Source organism: Enhydra lutris, unplaced genomic scaffold (genome assembly GCF_002288905.1).
Source record: "Enhydra lutris kenyoni isolate GAN:26980312 unplaced genomic scaffold, ASM228890v2 scaffoldscaffold63, whole genome shotgun sequence".
NCBI lineage: Eukaryota > Metazoa > Chordata > Mammalia > Carnivora > Mustelidae > Enhydra > Enhydra lutris.
The window spans coordinates 7,819,633-7,842,339 of NW_019154147.1; the positions used below are offsets into that span (position 1 = coordinate 7,819,633).

A 22,707-nucleotide genomic window follows, 5' to 3' on the forward strand; every position below is an offset into this window, starting at 1 on the left:
TAAATAGTAAGGGATTGTTAGGTGGTGGAAATGTTAGATCTCTGCTGAACAGATTGGCTAGATAGTACTTTGGTCAAGTATTTCATATTTTGATCCGGCTACCTCTGGAAAATAATCTGACATTTTATGTGCTTAAGCACTTTCAAGAGCACTCATCTAACTTTTCCTCGAACCACTGGTTTGTTGTCACATCACAGAGCTTATTTCGGGAACCAGTGAGCTCTTAAAAATAAGCTTGTTTTTAACCAAAAGGACACTCTTACAGCTGAATTGGATAAAATCAGTATCTAAACGGCAATTGAAATTTTAATGTCTTTGTCTTGTCTTTCTTACACCTAGTAAATGGCTACAAATGAAATGTCACTTCACATAAGATTTAGTTGCCAAGATTTTTAAAAAAGAAACAGATATGTTCTTCACAGTTGCCCTAACCACGCAGCTTTTGTGCTGCTTCAAGTTGCTCAAACTGTGCTCTGAGGAAGCCCTTAAACTGCTTAAAAGGCCAGAGACTGAAACAGACTATTGCACAACTCTTCACCACCGGGCGGTTTCGCTTCCAAATCTGGCTTTCGTATCATCCCACGGCCGGAGTCGCTTCTGGCTCCACGGGAGCCAGCCCGGTTCCCCTCAAAAGCAGCCAGGGTTTCCTCGTCCGAGCCACCGGCGCCCCTCCCTCTGCCCAAGGATTTCTCGAAAGTGAAGCCGCGTGGGCGCCGGGCCCCCAGAGGTCCCATTGTCCGGCGGGGTAGACTTGCTTTTCCCAGAGTGACTCCCGCACCAAGTCCCACCGTCTAGGTTAACCAAAGGTCTACAGGTCTCCGCGCCACTCCCCTCCCCCCGCCGCCCCATTGTCTGCCTCGCCCCGCCCCGGGGGACACGTGCGCCTGCAGCTTCCCGAGCTAGAAGAGCACGGGGCGGCGGCGGCGTGGACACAGCCGGGAACGGCCCCGCGGCCGCGGCGCCGGGGGCGGGGGCCGGGCGCGCACGGACTGGTGGGTGCCCTTCGGGAGCTGCGGTAGCGTTCCGCGTCCCCCGCCCCGCCGGCCCGGGACGGGGCGGGGGATAGGGCGGACGGGAGCTCGGTGGGGGTGGCGTGCGCGTGGTGCTGCGGTGGGGGGGGGGGGCGGGGTGGGGAGATGCCTGTCTCCTGACAAAGGAGAACGAGTGGGACACGCTGAGCCGGCCCGCCCCGCACGGAGGAGAGCGGGAGGGGGAGTGCCGGGAGGGGAAGGGGCGGGCCTTTCATTCACTGTCGGCCCCTCCGTCGCCGCCGGAGCGGAAGGGCGGGGTCTCGCGCCCCCCTCCCCCGGGAGGTGAGGAGCAAGGGAGGTGGCTGGGCGTGGGGGCGGAGCCCGCGGGCGCGCGTCCCGAGGCGTAGACTACGTCGTCACGTCAGCGCGGGAGAGAGAAAGAGAGGAGCCGACTCGGCTGGGACTGGGGGACGGAGTCGAGAGAGCGAGCGAGGGAGGGTGTGAGCGAGCGTTAGAGCGAGGAGGGGAAAGGCGGCCACTCGTGTCTGAGCGGCCGCGGACGGACTGGGAGTGGTGGGGGAAAGGAGTAGGGAGGGGAGAAAGAAAGGCCGAGAAAGGAGCAGGACGGAGGCTGGTGGTGGTGGTAGGGGGAGAAGGAGGAGCTGGAGGAGGGCAGGGGCAGAGGGAGTGAGTGAGAGAAGCGGACGCGCGAGGGAGGGGAGGGAAGGGGGGGGTCACGCGGGCGCGCGCGCGCGCACCGGGAGCGCGCTCGGAGGCGAGTGGAACTGGATCGGGTTTGCTGCCAGCGGCGTGAGCTTCGGCCGCCATTTTACAACAGCTCCACTCGCGCCGGACACAGGGAGCAGCGAGCACGCGTTTCCCGCAACCCGATCTCCTCGGACAGGATCCTTCCGCCGCAGCCCAACGGGGAGGTAACGACCGCCTGGACCCGGGTCTGGGAGGGGAGCACCGTGACATTGTGGAGTGAGCTGGTGGAGGGAGGTGTGGGGAGAAACCGGCTTTTCTGGAAAATGGATTCCAAGGGGGAGAGGAGCACGTTGACTAGGGCTGCTTGAGAGTAGGCCGCGGCCCGCGCCGCCACTTCCTTCTCTTCTCCATGTGCTGCCGCCGTTCGGGCTTTGTCTGCGGCGCTCCAGGGAGGAGGCGGCCCCTTGGCCCGCGCGGACCGCGAGCGGCGGCGGAGTTGGTGCTGTCGTGGCCGTCGTCGCGGCGCGGGAGTGGGCGGAGAGGAGTGGGTCCCGTCCCGCAGCCGCGCGGCAATCTTGGGTGGTGCTCGCGGTCCGGCGGGCGTTAGGCAGTTCGCGGAACGCCCTCACTCTGCTGGGTTGCCGGCCTTGGGCCGGGGGTGGGACAGCTGGCCCCGGCGCCGCAGTCAGCGCACAGGCGGGCGAGGGGTGGGGGCTTGCACCACGCGCCGCGGCTCACGTCTCGGCTGGGCGGGCGGGCGACTGGGGGTCGCCGGCGCCCGGGGCGGAGAGAGCCATGTGTCACGGCGGAGACGGCGGCGCTGGGGGTGGGGGGGGGGGAGAGCCTGTGGCCTGGCGCCGCCGCGGCCTCGGTGTGAAGGGGCGAGGTTGTCCTGCTACTGCCTTCTGGGGGCTCCGATCTTGGCTTCAGGTTGACGTTGGGAGCCGGTGATGGTCGTCTTGGCCTGGCACTCGGTGGGTTTCCGTTGAAGGAAGTTGTAGGACATTTGAAGGCGCAGAGCACGTGTTTCTAATGGGCTCCTGGTGGCCGCAGCGGTGAGGCTGCCGCTATGGGTGCGGAGTCGGGGGCGGGCTTTGGGGTGCGGGGGTGAAGGGTGGAGAAATTGGGTGGTAGAAAGGTAGCTTGTGTGAGCGCTTTGTTCTTCGCTGGCTGTTGTTACTGATCTATAAGCGGCAGGCGGGAAAAGCGCGCACTTTGGGGGTTTACCTTGGAGAGAGAAAAGCCCAGCTTTGCTTTCTCCGCACACCTCATTTTCTGTTCAGGCACAGCTGCATGTGGCACGCTGGCTGGTCCTCGTGCTGATTGGGCTCCATTTGTAATATGGTTTTTCCTAGGGAGTGTTAGCAGGTGAGTCAGGGGTGGTGCTAAGGAAAAACATAGTGAATCTGTCCTCCTGTGCCCCACGCTCCAAATCTGGCTTGTCAGGCGATAGTGACTGTAAGGTTTCTTTAAAGGGAGGCGCAGGTTGGCTGGTGTAGAAATTGGTAGAGAAAGTAAAGATTGGGGCTCTTATATTTCTTCTACCCTTTTTGAAGATCCTAGTTTAATTTTGCTTATTGCGTTTGAACAGATCTCTGGAAACATGGCTACAGAACATGTTAATGGAAATGGTACTGAAGAGCCCATGGATACTACTTCTGCAGTTATCCATTCAGAAAATTTTCAGACATTGCTTGATGCTGGTTTACCACAGAAAGTTGCTGAAAAACTAGATGAAATTTACGTTGCAGGTAAGAACTAACACTTGCAAAATTATATTATGAAATTTTTTCTATTGGATTTCTGGCTTTGAGCTAAAATAGCAACTTTTTGTGGTTTCCAATAAGTGTGGGAACTGGAGTTTTGCTCTGTCGTGATAGTTGTGAACTAGAGGTTAAGGTGTATAGAGGGAGGGAAGAAGGAAAGGTTAGGAGGTAAAGACTGGCTGGCAAGATGGATAAGTATATGATGGTAGCAACAGCTGCAGAATGTTGGGAACAGGCCATGTGACTTTTTGGGGTATTTTTATAGTAGGATTCTTGTTAAAGAACTTGGTAACTGTAGACTTGTAGTCTGTCTTGGTGTGGCTGTTGCTTTTTCTAGTGGTATTTGAAATTGAGTAGAGGTTCAGTTGTCATGCTTGGTACTTTGTTGGTTGATTTTAGGATTTGTAAGCCTATATATTTATTGTAGAAATACTTAGCCTTAAGAACTAAGTGACTTAGACACAGAACATGATGTAAAAGAAGTTGATTCATTATTGCAAGTGTGGTTGAGAGGCCTTATTAAGTTGAGAGTGCAGTTCAGAATGACTAAAGTATGTGTGTTTCTCATTATATAGATAAGGGATATGGGAGAATTCTTAGTTGGCAAGCATGTACCTGTATTGGCAATCATGGTCTCTTTTAAAAAAAAAAGTTTCCAAAAATATTAAAGTTGACAACTAATTAAGTTTTCTTTTCTCCAGGGCTGGTTGCACATAGTGATTTAGATGAAAGAGCTATCGAAGCTTTAAAAGAATTCAATGAAGACGGTGCATTGGCAGTTCTTCAGCAATTTAAAGACAGTGATCTCTCTCATGTTCAGGTAATGCTAATTTCAGTATAAATAAAATAAACGAGTAATTTTGATATAGTTTGTTCCATTTGATTAGATATAGTTAAGACAATAGTTAAATCTGTTTGGAAAATTCTTTTGTAGAACAAAAGTGCCTTTTTATGTGGAGTCATGAAGACTTACAGGCAGAGAGAAAAACAAGGGACCAAAGTAGCGGATTCTAGCAAAGGACCAGATGAGGCAAAAATTAAGGTATGCCTTTAAAAGCTTTTTTTAAGAATTGCCTTCAGTTTTAAAGTTAACTCTCTTCTAGCTTTGCTGAATACTTCTTGGATGTGAAGTGGGTGTGTTTTCTTCAAGATGTTGACAGTTAATAATCATGAGATTATTTGTTAAATCTTTTATAATTACTATTTTTTTTAAAGTTTCCTGCCTTTAGTTATTTCTTTTTTACAACAACTCACTTTTAAGTTTCTCTTGTTAACTAAGCTGTGGTTTAAATCAGTGCTATTGGTATTCTAAAGAAAACACTTAAATATGTCTGCCATATTTCTAAATGTTTTCTGAAAAGCTGCAAGCCCAAATTAGTGACAGTGGAACAAAAATGGGAGGGCATCAGGTCACTCCATACTGGAGGGGAGTGTACATTTAATGGTTGGCTGTTTTTCTTAGAATTCTCAAACCCCAAGTTAAATGGTTTTAGAATTTTTAATACTTTCTTCTTTGTCTTCTGTTACTGTTGATTTTAAGGCGAATTTGTTCATTTCTAAAGGCAGCTTGTATCAATAAAATAGATTAGTGTGGAAATGTAAATGAAGGAACAGGCTGGGAGTGGAAGTTCTTTTTTTAATTAAGGTCACATAGAACAGTGAGTGGACTCAAATGCAGCTAGGTTTTGATCTTTGTTTTGGTTTTTTGTTCATAGGGATCGTAATAGTTTTAATCTGGTGCTCTTAATACAGTGTACTAGTGCTCTTGAACCAAGGGTTATGGTTTAAGTCAGTTATTAATGGTGTTAAGTGATGTTTTAATGGTATGGGAGGAGGGAAACTTGGAATAAGGTGTTAGCTGTTAATGTCATCCATAAATTTGAGGCTTTCACAGGTCTAGCTGTGAGTGAATTGTGTTTGAATTATAAATCTAACTTTTTCCATAGAAATGGAGTATAGTTGTCCCCATTGTAATATAATGTAATGTCAGTTCTAATTAAATTTCTTTTTAGGAGTTATAATTACTAAAATTTTATTTAAAATGTAAAGTTTAGGGGCGCCTGGGTGGCTCAGTGGGTTAAATCCTCTGCCTTCAGCTCAGGTCATGATATCAGGGTCCTGGGATCGAGCCCCACATCGGGCTCTCTGCTCAGCGGGGAGCCTGCTTCCTCCTCTCTCTCTGCCTGCCTCTCTGCCAACTTGTGATCTCTGTCTGTCAAATAAATAAATAAAATCTTTTAAAAAAAATGTAAAGTTTAGTTTATGTGACTTTCTGTTCTATTTTTGGGAGAGTGGCTTAAAGCTTTAGTGTGATTTAAACTACAGCAAGAAGAGACAGTGATATTTTTTTATAGGATTTTTTTATAGGATGTTTGAGATAAGTTTTCTTTTACTTAGGAATTGATATAAAAGGTATTATTTGGGTCATAATAAAGATTAAAGTTAAAAACAAGATGAAGGTGAAAGAAAAAGGGATTACATATGGGAAAAAGGGAAGATGAGCCATTTAATGGATTCATCTATGTTATAGTAATAGAGTAGATTGCGGTTTATTTTTGTTACCAAATGTTGCATCCTTCAGTAAACATTTGGGTGTAATAGAAAAAGACTGCTGAAAATACTGTAGCGGTTTGTGGGAGTTTAGAAATAGAATTTCTTTATTTTTTTCACAGATATTTAATATTCTTCAGGTAGATCTTTAAAATGTCTCGTCATTTTCATTTCTAGAGACTGAGGTGACCCCAAGTCATTTAACAGCATTTTGATAAAATTGGTCATTATGTTTGGTGTCAGCTTGTTTTTATTTCAGAATTTATCAGCTAATTATTAGATTTTATTCTTTAGAAAGGGGTTTTGTGCTTTGTGGTTGAGGTGGTGGAAGAGAATAATTCTTGTTTTTTTTCTTAGGCTAGCAGTGGACCACTTCTAACACTTTTTGCCTATAGTAAGGGGTAAGAGAAACTAACACTCTGATTAGTAAATAGGAGTTGTGTTAAATTTTAACAGTTTGCTTTTAGGGAGATAAAAATGTAGAAGTCATTTCACATTGTTGCAGTTACATAGTTTTCAAGTGATTTTGGCTCTCCTTTATTCTGAATGAACCATGTTGTCTGTGAAGTATGGCACTTGAATGTCAGGTGCATTAAGGAGGTGGTTTTTCATGTAACTCCTAAGTTTCTGGACTTAGTTTGGGGAGTATAATTTGTTCAAAGGTTGGTGAAATGCCCAGAATGGCAGTATGTACTAGAAGTGTGGGGTATAGGGAATTTATTGAGTTAGAAATCCAGACTTGGGAAGAGGAAACTTAACCAGTTCCGTCTCTGGGAGAGTTAAATTCAACCAAATTAGGGGCAGTAACTTTTTTAGGAGGTATTAGCAGAGTAGATACAGGCCCTGTCTAAAAAGTTGTTGATGGATCAGTATTTTGTCTTGTTCGATAAACACTAAATAATTGAAGATCAGAAAATAATTTGATTAGGATCCTAAAATTTTCACTAAAAATTAGAGCTACTGCAGGGTACATTAAAGGAGAAATTCTGAAACCAGATACCAGAAACCTGTTTATAGGGATTGTTGCCAAGGTAAATGGAAAGATTTGAACAAGATTGATTTTCAGCTGTGAAATGCATGGGTGTGGTTTTGTGAATTAAATGTACTAATGACTTTTGAACTTTTCAAGGCACTCTTGGAAAGAACAGGCTACACACTTGATGTGACCACTGGACAGAGGAAGTATGGGGGACCACCTCCAGATTCCGTTTATTCAGGTCAGCAGCCTTCTGTTGGCACTGAGGTAAAGAAACTAAAAACTTGTACCTTTTGTAGTAAATGCACAGGTATCTGGTTTCCTAAGAAACTCTCCATGGTTTTTACTTCATGTTTAATTTACAGATATTTGTGGGGAAGATCCCAAGAGATCTGTTTGAGGATGAACTTGTTCCATTATTTGAGAAAGCTGGACCGATATGGGATCTTCGTCTAATGATGGATCCACTCACTGGTCTCAATAGAGGTTATGCGTTTGTCACTTTTTGTACAAAAGAAGCAGCTCAGGAGGCTGTTAAACTGGTAAGTTTTTTTTTTTTCCCTAAAGTCTCCACATTCACTATCTTTAATTAAAGCTGTTTTTTCTTACTGTGCATGAGTTAACCAAATGGTTTTGGAAGTACTAATAAGGCACTTCTTTTACATTCTTTGTGTACTCACTGTAGCAGTATTCTTTGCATATATGGTTGATTGGACTGAGGATCTATAATGTGTCAGAATTCTTGAGTTATGGGTTCTTTGAAACATCTGGCTTAGTGATGGCTTTTTAATGGGAATGTTAAAACATTTCAGAAAGTAAGTATATAGGGTAGAGCTCCTTTATATTCCGACTGTACCTGGGCCATCCCTTTTTCTAAAATATATCACAAAGACCTTATGATGATTTCTAGTTTAATTTCTAGTTAATGAAATAAAAGGGTTTTGTAGTGAGTTAAATATTCGATTTCAGTATACCAGATGGAAGGTGTGGGGACCTAGTAATTTTCCCAGCTTTTAAAAAAGTTTGTTAATGATTCAAATTATAGTTTATATAATTCATCTTTAAACTAGTTTTATTAAGTTTTGTGACTCAGATGATTTCTACGTTTTATAATTGAAGATGTCAAAAGTCAACCCAAGAAATGTACCAAAAAATACAACTGGGGAGGAACTTTTGTAAATGGTTCACTAAGGCAGTTAGTACTTTTCTTTCTTTCTTTCGTTCTTTCTTTCTTTCTAAATTTGGCAGTTATTTCTTAAATTTGCCTTGTTTGGCTTACATATTTTATGGGTAATTCCAAGCAAACTTAATAGCCTTGGATTGATTTCTCCTGAATTTTATTTCTTCCTCACATTCAGATGTTTCACATTTTAAGGCATACCATAAGTAGAAGAACCAACTATGTTTTGCTTTTTATATTGCTTGAATCTCTCCATTGGTGTGTATAACTGAATATGTAAAGACTTTACATTAGAAAAGTGGCATTTGAGAGATTATAGTGTCTTTAAAAAAAGAAAGGGATTAAGTGATTTCTTTTTAAGTCTTGTGTGATTTTTTTCCCTCCTTTAAGGAATGCTTCCTATTTCAGAGCAGGTATAGTTACAGTTAACCATTCAGTGGTAATCTTTGGGTGTCAAAATTTTAAGTTTTAAGCAGTTCGGGTAAAATTAAGGACTTTTTTTTAGAGTTCTGAAAAGATATTTTTGAATCATCCAATTTAATTTATAAAAGAATATTAACATTTTTACCAGGTAGTAATAAAGTAGTGGTAAGTTTTAATACACAAATGTAGAACGATTGAGAAGACAAAGAAGTACCTTACTACAACAAGCAAGTACTGAATTTAACGTTTTCAGTTCCATTTTATTTATTTGGTATTACATAAAGTTTTTATTCTGTTTAATAAGTATGGTTATTTAGTGTATAAGTGGTGATTTTTGTGTTTATTAATATTTTTAAAGGAATCATTAAACATTTGTAGCACACTTAATTCTTGCTACCAAATAGAGTAATTATGGTAGGGCCTCACTAGAATTTATTTCTAGACAATTCCTAAAATCCTTAAAAAAATGACATCATTAGAGGAAGATGATATATAATCTAATTCTGACATGATTTTTAGTGCCATTAAAAACTCATTATGAAATATTTTCAGTTTGGGCGGTTGCCTTGGCTTAACAAATAAAGATTGTCCAAAATTGCATTGCTCTTATTAATATAGTTAAGTTTTTAAACTGTAACGCAGAAAGTTCCATAGGTAGCCAAACAGCCATTTTGATTCATCTAGGAACTAATTCTTGTCCTTCCTTACACTTTTTTCTGGGTTTGTGATTTGAGCCCTTATCTGGGAGCATGTTTATTTACTGCCTGAAGAATTAGGAGGATTTGCATTTTGGTGCCTTTTGAAAGATATTTTTAGTGGTAGTGTTGTACATCCACTGGGATGAATTGGATGTATCATCATTGCTTTTTTTAAAAGGATGCTTTACTGTGGTAGGATTTTGGTGATAACAGATTTGGGAGATTTGCCTTAATGTAACAGTGAGGACTAGACTTTTGAGGAAATGAAACATTCTAGAGAAACACGGAATTAAAGTTAATTAGGATGTTTTTTGCTATTTTGTATTTATTGTGGAAATGAGTACTCTTCTAAATGTGTTCCTTAAAGGAGCATATTTTGAAAATTAATCCTACATGTAGCATATCATGAGAGTTTACTTGAATTATACCTCTTTGTAAAGTGAATTTTTATGTGAACTATTGGAATGGTTATTCTAGTTGTAGATGATCATATGTTGAAAAAAATGCCTGTTTGGCATTATTTATAGATCAGACAGGATTGAAGCACAGTTTCTTTTTGCTTTCCTGTACTTTGAGTGTCTTGAGGAATACCTTAGGTCAAGATAGTTTATGTATTGGGGTGCCCGGCTGGCTAAGTCATTAGACCATGTGACTCTTGATTTCGGGGTCATGAGTTCAGGCCCCATGTTAGACATAGAGTTTACCTATTTTTCTTTAATTTTATTTATTTATATGACAGAGAGACAGCAAGAGAGGGAACAGAAGCAGGGGGAAGGAGAGGGAGAAGCAGGGAGCCTGATGTGGGGCTCGATCCCAGGACACTAGGATTGTGACCCAAGCCAAAGGCAGACACTTAAACTGAGCCACCCAGGCGCTCCCATAGAGCTTACTTAAAACGTAAAGATAGTTTTATGGTTTTGATCTTATTTTTTTGGTTTGATTCAATAATGGTTTTCCCCACCTAGGCTAAAAATTATGGATTTTGGGACGCCTGGCTGGCTTAGTTGGTAGAGCATGTAACTTGATCACAGGGTCATGAGTTCGAGCCTAATGTTAGGGGTAGAGTTTACTAAAATATATATATATGTTGTGGATTTTAAATTTTTATATGTGTTGTGTCTGAATTAACTTGTAAAGTGTATTGTTGCTAACAGCTGAAAAAGAGGCAAGAACTTCGAAGCAGCTGCAAACTTTTTAAATGACACGGTTTTCAGCCAATATTTGCTTTGTATTTTGGGGAATAAAAATGTTTTTCCCAAATGATGATGATCTAAAGGGGAAGCAAAATCTAAACTTGGGAAAGGTAAATAAATAGTTATCTATTGAGTGCTTGTTAAGACACAGGAGCTGTGCTAGCGTGCTACATTATTACCTTTAAATACTACTTCAATTTATTTTTGAAAGTAACTGGAATTTATTCTGCAGAAGAATAAATAGCTTGGGAGACTTACTGGATGCCCTACAGCTTTAGTGTGATACCAGGTTTGTTTAGTTTAAGTTATCTTTGGCTAGACAGAACAGTTTAAGTCAGCAGTACACATCATGTCATCAGGTAGCCTGATTCTTTTAAATTATGTAGTGGTTTAGATAGTGTTAAAAGGAGCACAGGAAATAAGCCCTGTTTCTACTGCCAAAATGTTTTTGGCATCTATCTTCATTGCTACCACCTTAGTCTTAAGGTACTATTTGAAGAACCCTCCTAGCTACTCATTGCTTTCCACACTGTCCCTTTAGTCTTACCATAGGTTAGATGACAACATTCCCATGTTGAAAACTTTAATGATGGCTTCCAAAAAGGCCCTATCTGATAGGTTTCTCCTTACCTTTTTCTTTTTTTGCCCTTCCAACCATACTTTGTCTTTTTGTCCCCCACATAAACTATGACCATTTCCATCTCAAGGCTACCCTCTGTTTTTTTTTTCCAAGGCTCCTCCAGTTACCATGGCTGCTGTCTTACCAAGGAGGTCTTAAAGGGCCTTTTCTGACTTGAGCAGCTTACCATCCAGTTGCCCCATGAAAAATAGAATGTTCAGATGTATTTAAAATTGTTTGTTGGTTTTGTAAATTATTTGGTTATTCCTCCAGGATACAAGCTTTTTTTTTCTCCTGTATATCCCTGATGTTCAGAACAGTGCCAGTATATATTTATCCAGTAGGTGCTGGGTAAATAACCTAGCTGACTGGCTCACTAGTGCCTTTTCATCTATTATTTATGACTCAAGAATTTATAACATTCCCATATTAGCTATGGATTGTTACACTATTTAAAGATTGTCTAGCTTTTATTTGCAGTTATTCATTCAGTGGTAGGGATTATTGTGGATAAATTGGGGGGCATTGCTTTCCCCCTCATCCCGGGGAGATATTTGGAAGTAAACATAGTATTTGGTGGTGTCACAAAGACCAGGAAGAATGGTAGGCAGGTGTGTATTTATCTTTGTGTGGTGTGCTCCTGGAATTGAAGCTCAGGGCCACTTGGACCCCAGTGCCCATCACTTTGCTAGATAATAGAAATATTCTGCTGAAAATGCTGATAGTGTCTATGTTATAAATGCTGGACTAATGGGTCTCTATCTGCATATTAAAAGTTACAATTTTAATAGGCAGTGATGGTTTTATTTACCAAAGTAGTTGATGTATGCTGGTGTAGCATCTGTAAAACCATTTTTGATGAATGCAGGTGACAAGACAGGTCCACAAGAGAATTCTGTTGCATTTTAACAAATAGTGTGCTTAATAGGAAAACTACTGCTGTGGATGTACAAGGTAGTTTGATCCAGTTCTTGACTTTATGGAACATGAGAGGCAGACTACAATGAAAGAGGAAGCAGATGCATTGTTCAGAGGGTAACAGTGATGAAGGGGTAGATTGTATTGAGGTTGTTACAGAAGAGTTTGTGATAAAGATGATCAAGCAGGATAGTTAGGGAAACAGGTGAATGTAGTTGAAGCAGTGTTTTGCTGAGTAATGGGAGATAAAGCTAGTATGAAGTTAGTGCCAGAAGGTAATTGTCATGACTATTGGGCTAAGTTGCATGATGCCATTAAAGTTTTGAGTCTTGGTGTGGGTAACATAATGTAAATAACAGAATAGTGAAGGAAGTTTGGATGAAGAGAACAAAGACCCAGGAGGTTCACAGCCATAGAAGGGAGGGGAGAGAGGGTAAAGATTTTGGAAGGAGAGATATTAGTGGTACACTATAGGTTCCATTCTGATTTTTATCAATGATTTAAATCCGGACATAGTTGGATTGCCCTCAGAATGTCTGGTGACTTGAGTTTGCATACAGTGGTAAATGCCTGATTATATCAAGACCTGAAAAGATTTTGATAGTCTGAAACAGATAGTTAACATGAGCAAGATGGAATTGACGAAGGTCAAGTCCTGTACACAATTAATTTCAGAAGTAAGATGTATTGTGATTTCGGCAGTGTGGTGTGGTTGCCAGGTAGCTCAGGTAATCATGGACTATGTGTTACAGAAGTGTTTATGGTGTTTAGAAGTGGGAGATTAGTAATAGTCTCCAGTTTATTCTAGATTCCTCAGTCTCAGTCTGTATCTACAGTATTGTGTTACGGATGTCACTATTTGGTGACACTCTTAGTAAGCACATTAGTTGGCCAGTATTAGAGAAGGAGTGATTGGCAAGGCATGGAGAACAATTGAGTCATGACCTTGTGTGCAGGTATATGAAGTGCTGTCATTTGGGGGAGAAAGGAGTTACTATAGAATTTTTAGAGTAGTAGATTTTGGCTCAGTGTAAAGATTTTTGGGGTACCTTGCTGGTTTAGTCAGAACATTCTGCTCTTGATCTTAGGGTTATGAGTTTGAGCCCCACATTGGATGTAGAAATTATTTAAATAAAAACCTAAAGGAGATTCTTTACTTAAGAAATATTTAAAAATAAAGTGGACAGTCTGGGGAGGTAGTGACTTTGCTGCTATGGGAAGAGTTAGAACTGAATAACCGTTTCTGCATTAGTTTTCAAATCTGAGATTGCTAGTTTTGGGAGATTTGGCAACTGACTGGCTATGAGGGAAGGAAAAGTGACGGGATTTTAAGCCTAGACGACAAGAATGTTCCATACTGTACAACTCCTGCTATGGTGTTCTGAAAGACTGAAACTGCATTGATTAATGTCCAGAGTTCATCTTTATTTTGTCACCTCACTGTGGAACTAAATCTGAATGCTAGATTACTGAAATACCTTAACATCAGTGTTGAACTTCTTGAGTTGGGAGGCATCACTTTTTTTTTTGGGGGGGGGGTTCATTTTAATGCTGTGTTAGTGTCCTGATATACTAATTCTTATGAGTTAGGATTGATCAGCATTACTTTAGAATCTCTGTTAAGATTCAGAACAGTTTTGTAATGCCCTTCTACCACTCAACGTGCTGTTAACCTGCTGGGGTGTGAAATTTATGGTGATGGGTCTTAAAATTCTTAGAAAGGTTAATTCAAGTCCACATATAAAAATGCATGTTTAATCTGTAGATTGGGCACTGCTTTAAGAAATGTTTATTTCTGGGTAGTGGGTACTTTTTTCCTTTTTTTAAAAAAGATTTTTAAATTTATTTTTGAGAGAGCACGAGCTGTGGGGCGGGTGGGGTGGGGTAGAGGGAGAAGCAGGCTCCCCTCTGAGCAGGGAGCCCAAAGCTGGACTCATTCCCAGCACTCCAGGATCACGAACTGAGGTGAAGGCAGATGCTTAACTGACTGAACGAACTACCCAGGTGCCCTTCTTTTTTCTTTTTTGAGTAATCTTTACACCACACATAGGGCTCAAGCCCTTGACCCTGAGATCAAGAGTCAAATGCTCTAACAACGGAGTCAGCCAGGCATCCCTCTGGGTACTTCTTTTACTTTATTTGGACAATATGCCCAGGGGGTCTTCTTTGCTCCTTTAGTGGTTTAATTGGAGAGCCAGTTTACTATGTGGGTTAGCTCTAATTGTTTTGTCTTTTTTTTTTTTTTTTTTAACTTAAAAAATGTGGATGAAGAATTATAGTTGACTTTCTAACTCTTGCTAAATTAAATCTTCATATCATTTGTATTGTTTAGAAACCACAGCCATCCTAAATAACCTTTACCTACCCTGCATTGATAAACTGTAGCAGGGCAAGTGAAGAAACTTCTCTTCTGTAAATAATGAGATGGTCATTACTGCTTTGAAGCAGCTTTGTTAAATGTTGTGGAACTGGTATAACCAAGAATTCTGACTTTCCTTACAAGTTTTTCTTTTTTTAAACTTTTAAAACATTTTCTTATGGTAAATAGGTCCTACTCTTAGGACTTCTGGAGGAAATTTATGCCAAGTTCTGTTACTTCAGAATAACTCTGATTTTTCCCTTTAAAGACTTCCTATTTTTTTCTATTTTTCTGATATCTTAGTTTTTGTCAAGTCCTTGAGTTGAATTTTCAGGTAACCCATAGATCTCTACTCTTTTTTTTTTTTTTTTTTTGGTTAAGATTTTATTTATTTAGTTGACAGAGATCACAAGTAGGCAGAGCAGCAGGCAGAGAGAGAAAGGGGGAAGCAGGCTCCCTGCTGACAGAGTGCCTGAGCCTGAGATCATGACCTGAGCTGAAAGCAGAGGCTTAACCCTCTGAACCACCCAGGTGTCTCTAGATTTCTACTTTCAAGAGGTTTTTGGTCTTAATAGAATATAAATGCTATGAGAAAACCAGATGTGTGGCAGGATTTTTCAGCCTCAGTACTGTTGATATTTTAGATCAGGTAATTCTTTGTTCTGCCGAGTTATCTTGTGAATTATCGGATATTTAGTACCCTCTCTGGCCACTGCGTACCCACTAATACTAGCAGCAAGCCCCCTTCCCTAGTTGACAACCAAAAGATGTCTTTAGACATTGTCAGATGTCCTCTTGGCACAGAATCATTGTTTAGAATTACTGGTCTGTGTTAGAAGGGTGTTTTGTTGACCTTTTTTATAGGATTTAGGTGTTGCAGTGTGTGGTTGGGCTCAAATCTACAGGTATGCAGAGGAGTTTCGATGATGGAAGTTTCAGGGAAACCTTTTATTCAGAGGCTCAGCAGTATAACGCTGTTTGAGAACTCTTGTAAATAGCTAAGATTATTGTGAAGAGAAAGTAGTAGCAGCAGTAGGAATTTTAGGATAAATTTACATGATGTTCAGGTATTTGAACTTTATTTTGGTGATGGGGAGCCACTGAGAGATTGTTTCAATAGGCAGAACCTGTGATTTCTTTTTTTTTTAAAAAAAGGTCTCTGGCATAAGTGTAGAAAATATAAATAATCCTGGGATCATGATGACCAGGAACTTTGATAGCATGAATTGAATCAGTGTGGTAGAAAGTATAAAACTGTTCTGAACTGGAGGAAGGACATTTGAATTTCATGTTAGATTTGAGGATCTGAAGATGGAGAAAGGGACAGGGAGGAATTGATTTTTTGACTTAGTATGTGCTTTCTTGTCTTCTATCTGATGTACCTTTTATGCAAGAATGGGAGAAGGAGGAATTCCTGGCTATCTCACTCAGTGGAGCTACTCTTGATTTCAGCGTTGTGAGTTTAAGCCTCACATTCAGTGTAAAGCTTACTTTAAAAAAACAAAAAAACAGGAGAGGAATGGTTTCGCTTTGCTGTAAGGCTGGTCTACAAATTGTATGGAAATTTATGTTGATTTTTTTTTTTAGCTTGTGTAGCCCCACTTGTAGGTACACACAACATTGAATTTTGAGGCCAGGTGTGGGGGATTAATTTGTAATTATTGATGCTGCTGCCACCTTTACTACTACTAAATGAAATTTTGCGGTGATTTTAATTGTATGATATAAATAATTTACTTTCCCTGATTAACTTGAATAGTTTTGAACTTTAGTTTGTAAATAATACTGATCAGTGGATTTGTCACTTTGACAGATTGGGTTTTACCTCTTTAATATCTCACCTGTCTGTGGGATATAGTTGCTTGAAGACTTTACTTTTTTACTGTAGTTTTATATTGGCTTCTGTACTTCCACTATAATCAATCCACTTGTCTTTTCCAACTTCATTGTAGACTTGATGAAAATGAAATGGGGGGAAAAAAGTAGGGTTGGATTCAGGAAAAGGAGGTTCTCTCCTTTTAGAATTACGTATTTAAAGGTACCCCTTATTGCAACTTTTTACAAGAGTGAAAAGATGATGAGGAAAAATAGATTTAGTTGCTGGTTAACAGAAAGGGGGAAACTTTGTTGGTATTTGAGTCTCTTTACCTTGCATGAGGATAATTGGTTGCCAAGGTGAATTTAAATAGAAACTAAGGTACTGTGGAATCAGCAATTTTGAATTTAAGCTGCCTGTAGACCTGATTCCTAATTTATCAAGTTTCTTAGGTTTCAAGGACTAGACGAATGTTTGCATTAAATCATACATTTTTTAAATGTGTTCTGTCAATATAATGTTATCTCTTTCATAATTTCCTCTTAGAGTGCTATATGCTAACTATATTTTTAAAAGGTAGAGAAATAAGTAGCATTGAAACACGTTTGCCTAAAAATTTGCATATATTTTTATAATAAACATAAGATACTATAAGAATTTTTAAAACGTGGTACACTTTTTCCCCTTTCAGTATAATAATCATGAAATTCGTTCTGGAAAACACATTGGTGTCTGCATCTCGGTTGCCAACAATAGGCTTTTTGTGGGCTCTATTCCTAAGAGTAAAACCAAGGAACAGATTCTTGAAGAATTTAGCAAAGTAACAGGTAAGTTGGATTTATGTGGAAGGGGATGCAGCTTCTAATATTGAAGGTAATTGCATACTTCTGTGTGACAAGCATTGTTTTAAACACTCTATTTTTTAATTTGTATTCTCCAACCATGTGAGATAGGTAACTCCAATTTTTCAGATAAGGAAACTAGGTACAGAGAGCTTTGGGAAATGCCAAACATTATATACTTTGTAAGGAATGCATCTGGGATTTGAATAGTCTGCACTATTCAATCTGTGCATACCCTATTTTGGAAGCTGTGTGTTTTTATGCATTTTTAGGTGATAGCTTGACATTCTTAGTAGGAGTGTTTGAGTAATGATTTGACTTTCTGAGTAATTGGAATAATAAATTTTGCTGTAAGCAGAGATTATACATTGTCAATATGGTGCAATTTCTTTGAACTATAAAGCATTTTTTATAATAGTTTCCATGTTGGGCTGCTTTTATTAAAATATATTTTGTCTGCCTGGAATATTTAGTAAATTCTCAGGCTGTTAATCTCCAGGAACATTCGAAGTCTTACTTAATACTAATATATTTCACTTGAAATGAAGCTGTTGATATCTGAGGCCAGAAAAGTGTCATCAAAAAGAATTTTAGAGGCACCTGGGTGGCTCAGTTGGTTAAGTAGTCTGCCTTTGGCTTAGGTCATAACCACTAGGGGGTCTGCTTCTCTCTCTTCCTCTGACTTTCCCCCTGCTCTTGTGCTCTCTCAAATAAATGAAGTCTTTAAAAAAATAATTTTAGTGTTTACTTGTATAATAAAAAATGTTGGACCATGTCTGACCTATACTGCCATTTTCCTAACAGTTATGTAAAAATTTTATGCCTGTCATTTAATTAATGAAAGAGTAGTCCTTGGGTCTAAGGACTTTACAAGTGTGTTGAGAACACTTGTAAAGTGTGGATTATTAGGTAAATTATCTGGACCAGTTCTTTTGAGAGTCTTTTTTAAAGATAAGAGATTAACTTTTCAGTTTTATATCCCATTATTATATTAGAAAAATCCTTTAATCGACTTTGTTCTTGCTTATTTTATCTAATTTCTCTGAAACGGTTGCTTATTTTCAGAGGGTCTCACAGATGTCATTTTATACCACCAACCAGACGACAAGAAAAAAAACAGAGGCTTTTGCTTCCTTGAATATGAAGATCACAAAACAGCTGCCCAGGCAAGGCGTAGGTTAATGAGTGGTAAAGTCAAGGTCTGGGGAAATGTTGGAACTGTTGAATGGGCTGATCCTATAGAAGATCCTGATCCTGAGGTTATGGCAAAGGTAATGGCAGTCACGTTAATAATTTTTTTGAGGGGTTGGTGGAAGAAGGGGAAAGCTTTACAGAGGGATGTAAAGAACTTCTAAAATGAATTGTGTGCTTTTTGAAAAACAAATTTTTGAAAGAGAAGTATTCTTTAATAAAACTGCATATCAGAAATAATATGTGTATAGTCAGTGAATATAGAAATTTATTTTTGGACCCTGTCATAGTTGTATAACTGTCATACTCTCAAGGTGATGAGTAGTTAGCCTATATGCTGTGGAGATGGTTCACTATCCTTTTTGTGTGAAGTCTGAGAGCAGTTTCTTTGCATATTTGAGAATGGCGCCATTAGCTTACATGGTTTTTGTGTTAAAAGTTCTACTCCTAAAAATAGTGAACTATACTGGCCTCAGCAGAGCTGCTGCAGTTACAAGGTTTAGCTATTATTAGGTATCCTGCTTCAGCAGTCAGTTGAGACATCCTATGAGAACAAACATCTCTTGAATCAACATTTTGTAGTTAAGTTGTTCTATCCTTTGTCATTTAAGAATTCCCCCTAATGGTGATAGGCTAGCAGCTACAACTTGTTCACTTAAATCAAGAGTGTGAAATGCCAGAACTGTGAATATTGTTAATGGATAAGTAGTCTTGAGGACAGAAGATACTTTGTATTTTTTCTCTGGCCTGTTAACTCTTTAGGATTATCACATTAAGAAATTTGGATGTTACTTCAAGTATTTAGGAGGAAATGATAATGTTTCTTAGCAAAAGGTCAGCTTTTCTAATTGTACTTTGAGGAACCTTCTGGACTGAAAATTTGTCAGTATTTTGAACATTCCTGCTTTAACTTTATCAACATTTCAAAAGCAGGTTCCAATTAGTTTTGACCACCTATGCTGAGAGTTAAATATTCAACAGCTATCTCAGAGGCGTGGTATTCATATTGTTAGAAAATGACAACCTCAGTTTGAATTGCAGACGAATTACTAATTTAATAAAAACTACAAAGCACGTTTGTTTTGAGCAAGGTACAGAGTTCTCATGTACTCCTTGGCCACACATATGCACAGCCTACCCCACTGTCTGCATCTGCACCAGAGCGGTAGATTTGTTACAATCAGTGAACCTACATTGACACGTTGTTGTAACTTAATACATTAGGGATATACTCTTACTGTACATTCTGTGGGTTTGGTTCAAAAGTAATAGTTTTACTGCCCTAAGAATCCTTCCTGATCTGCATAATCACCTCCCATCCACTCTAAACCTAGGAAACTGTTGATTTTTTTTTTTTTTTTTGGGGGGGTCTCCATATCTTTGCCTTTTCCCAGATGTCATATATTGCTCTTAAAAATTCTTTTACTTGGTTACATGCATTTAAAGTTCCTCCATATCTTTCCATGGCTTGATAGTTCATTTCTTTTTAGCACCTTTTAGTAATAATCCATTGTCTTAATGTATTGCAATTTATTTATCCATTCACCTACTGAAGGATATTTTGTTTGCTTCCAAGTTTTGGCAATTATGAATAAATCTGTTATAAACAACCATATGCAGATTTTTATGTGGACATGTTTTCAACTCATTTGGGTAAATAACAAAAGTACAGTTGTTGGATTGTATGGTAAAAATGTTGCGCTTTGTAAGAAACTGCCAAACTGTTCTCCACAGAGTGGCTATACTATTTAGCATTTCCACTAGCACTGTTTCTGCTCCATATACTTACCTGCATTGGGTGGTGTTAGTGTCGTTTCCTGGCCATTCTAATGTGGCATTTCATTGTTGTTATTTATTTTTTGTTCATTTAAAAAAAATTTTTAACCTTTACACCCAACATGGGGTTTGCATTTACAACCCCAAGATCAAGCTACGTGTCCTGCTGACTGAGCCAGCCAGGCACCCCTCATTGTTGTTTCTATTTGTAATTCTTTAACAAAGTGATGTTGAGCATCTCTTCATGTGTTTGTCATCTACTTTGGTGAGGTGTCTGTTCAGGTTTTTACCTGTTAGATCCAGCAGTCACACTACCTAGGTATTTTCAAATGAGTTGAAAACTTGGTCTTTTATATTTCTGATATTCCTTTAATGGTTAGTGACTAAAGTTAATCTTGTAGGGTGGGTTAATGGCATCCTGGAAATTGAACCCTTCGGAAATAAATATACAGGGAGTTTCTGTTTTTTGTTTTTGTTTTTTTTTTTTAAATTTTCAGGTAAAAGTGCTGTTTGTACGTAACCTTGCCAATACTGTAACAGAAGAGATTTTAGAAAAAGCATTTAGTCAGTTTGGGAAACTGGAACGAGTGAAGAAACTAAAAGATTATGCTTTCATTCATTTTGATGAGCGAGATGGTGCTGTCAAGGTAAATAAATGGGGGAACTATTGTAGGCATCTAAATTAAACCAAGGATTTTTTAGTCATCCTGTAATTGGAATATTCTAAAAAGTTAAAGGACACTCAGAGGTCGTGTAATCTACTCCAGTTAACCTTTATTGGCTGTAGCAAATTGCATAACTCACTAAACTGAGTCAAAAAGGTGATTAGTGAAGAGCTGGATCTTTAGATAAAACCTAACAACTGTATTTTAAAATTTCATGCTTCCAACATCAGTGAAATGAATTTCATACTTTGAATGAGGCATAATTGTTGTTAAAGGCGTCTTTATATTGATCAGTACCTTATTTTTTAAGGCTATGGAAGAAATGAATGGCAAAGATTTGGAGGGAGAAAATATTGAAATTGTTTTTGCTAAGCCACCAGATCAGAAAAGGAAAGAAAGGAAAGCTCAGAGGCAAGCAGCAAAAAATCAAATGTAAGTAAAAATTGTATAAATTTAAATATTGGTAGATGAACTGGTGAAAAACAGGTGTTTTGCAAACCTTTTAAATGCATAACATGCCTTTACCTTTTAAAGAAGACTTGAAAGGTTTGAGCTGCTGAGAAATGCCAAGAATCTCAAGAAATGTTTATTGAGCTGTTGCTGTTGACCATACTTGTGAAAATAACTATAATTCTGAATAACTAGAGTTTTGTATAATAATGAAAATCAGGAAATTTCCTATGATATTTTATAGAATGTGCTTCTGAATTACATGTTTTAAAATTAGCTCTTCAAAATTGATCTGTTTGGTTAAAGGGTGGAGAGTTTTTTTCTCAGAGATAGAAGATGCTAAATCTCTGATTTTGATAAACTCTGCTTCCTCTACATCCAAAAGAGGTTTCTCTACCAATATATAGTGCCTGTTGCCACCTCAAACATTTTATATATGAGTTTTGAGAAATAAGAGAATGTAGTGAATAAAATAAGTAACATGGTATTGAAGAAAACTAAGTTTAATGCATTGCATATATTGGATTTTTTTAGAACATCTATAAAAGGATATCTTCTTATTTAAGACAGTAAATGAAATTTTTAGCTGCGTAAGAATGAGGTTTGCAATTTTAAAAACATGAAGTTGGTAATTTCTAAGGAGGAAGAGGGATAATTGCTATTTGATACAATAACAAGAGTCACTGAACTTAACTATTTCAGGGGTAGTTTCCGTCCATTGTCCTATATGGTTTGCAAAAGAAGGGTTAGGGGTGCTTCTACTTATTTATCTTATTTCATAATCAGGGAAGTAATCAAATTTCTGCAGTAGGCTGTGTAGTTAGACAAGTAGTCTAGTTCTGAGCCTCAGTTTCTTCAGTTTTAAAAAGGGGATCAGACTTGGGGCTCCTGGGCTCAGTCATTTGAGCGTCTGACTTTTGATTTCAGTTCAGGTTATGATCTCATTGTTGTGAGATCTAGCCATATGTTGGGCTCCATACTGGGCATGGAGCCTGCTTAGGATTCTCTTTCTCTCTCTCTCTCCCACCCCTCTTCTTACATGCACTCTCTCTCAAAAAATAAAGCAGAAAGGGTCAGATTAAATTATGTAAGATGTTTTGTACTGTGATTATCCATGTAATCTATACTTAGGGGACTAAGAGACATGCTTTATAGGCTTATTAAGTGGTAATATAAGGAGAAAGACTAAGGAAAAGCTAGGTTTTGAAGGGGAAGCTAATGCTCTATATTTCAGACCCCTTGAGTATATATTCTGTGCAGTGAAAGTGACTTTTTCATCTCTCACAGAAGATAGTTAACTGATTATAATCATGTTTATTCATGCAGTAGCAGAAAGTGTCAGAAATTATATTAGAAAAGTAAATAAAGGGGCGCCTGGGTGGCTCAGTGGGTTAAAACCTCTGCCTTCGGCTCAGGTCATGATCCCAGGGTCCTGGGATCGAGCCCCACATTGGGCTGTCTGCTCAATGGGGAACCTGCTTTCCCCTCTCTCTCTGCTTGCCTCTCTGCCTACTTCTGATCTCTGTCTCCCCCCCCCCCAAAAAAAAAATCTTAAAAAAGAAAAGTAAATAAAATAGTTACAGTTATAACTTAATAGGTGGAGGGT

At 39.4% G+C, this 22,707-nt stretch overlaps 1 protein-coding gene across 6 annotated transcripts in view; it reads left to right on the forward strand.

The window, feature by feature from the left end:
* Positions 1-1,341: 1,341 nt before the first annotated feature.
* Positions 1,342-22,707, forward strand: part of LOC111158766 (synaptotagmin binding cytoplasmic RNA interacting protein) — a 31,131-nt gene continuing 9,765 nt past the window's right edge. For 2 of the 6 annotated variants that reach the window (XM_022521023.1, XM_022521024.1), the window contains exons 1-10: positions 1,846-1,903; positions 3,271-3,430; positions 4,147-4,265; positions 4,380-4,487; positions 7,125-7,238; positions 7,337-7,513; positions 16,869-17,004; positions 18,085-18,290; positions 20,484-20,633; positions 20,962-21,083. In XM_022521023.1, coding sequence (XP_022376731.1) covers positions 3,283-3,430; positions 4,147-4,265; positions 4,380-4,487; positions 7,125-7,238; positions 7,337-7,513; positions 16,869-17,004; positions 18,085-18,290; positions 20,484-20,633; positions 20,962-21,083 — 1,280 coding nt within the window. In that variant the 5' untranslated portion in view covers positions 1,846-1,903; positions 3,271-3,282. Of the gene's footprint in view, positions 1,904-3,270; positions 3,431-4,146; positions 4,266-4,379; positions 4,488-7,124; positions 7,239-7,336; positions 7,514-16,868; positions 17,005-18,084; positions 18,291-20,483; positions 20,634-20,961; positions 21,084-22,707 lie in introns of those variants that run through there. The other 4 variants (XM_022521022.1, XM_022521025.1, XM_022521028.1 and 1 more) reach the window with 4 other exon arrangements.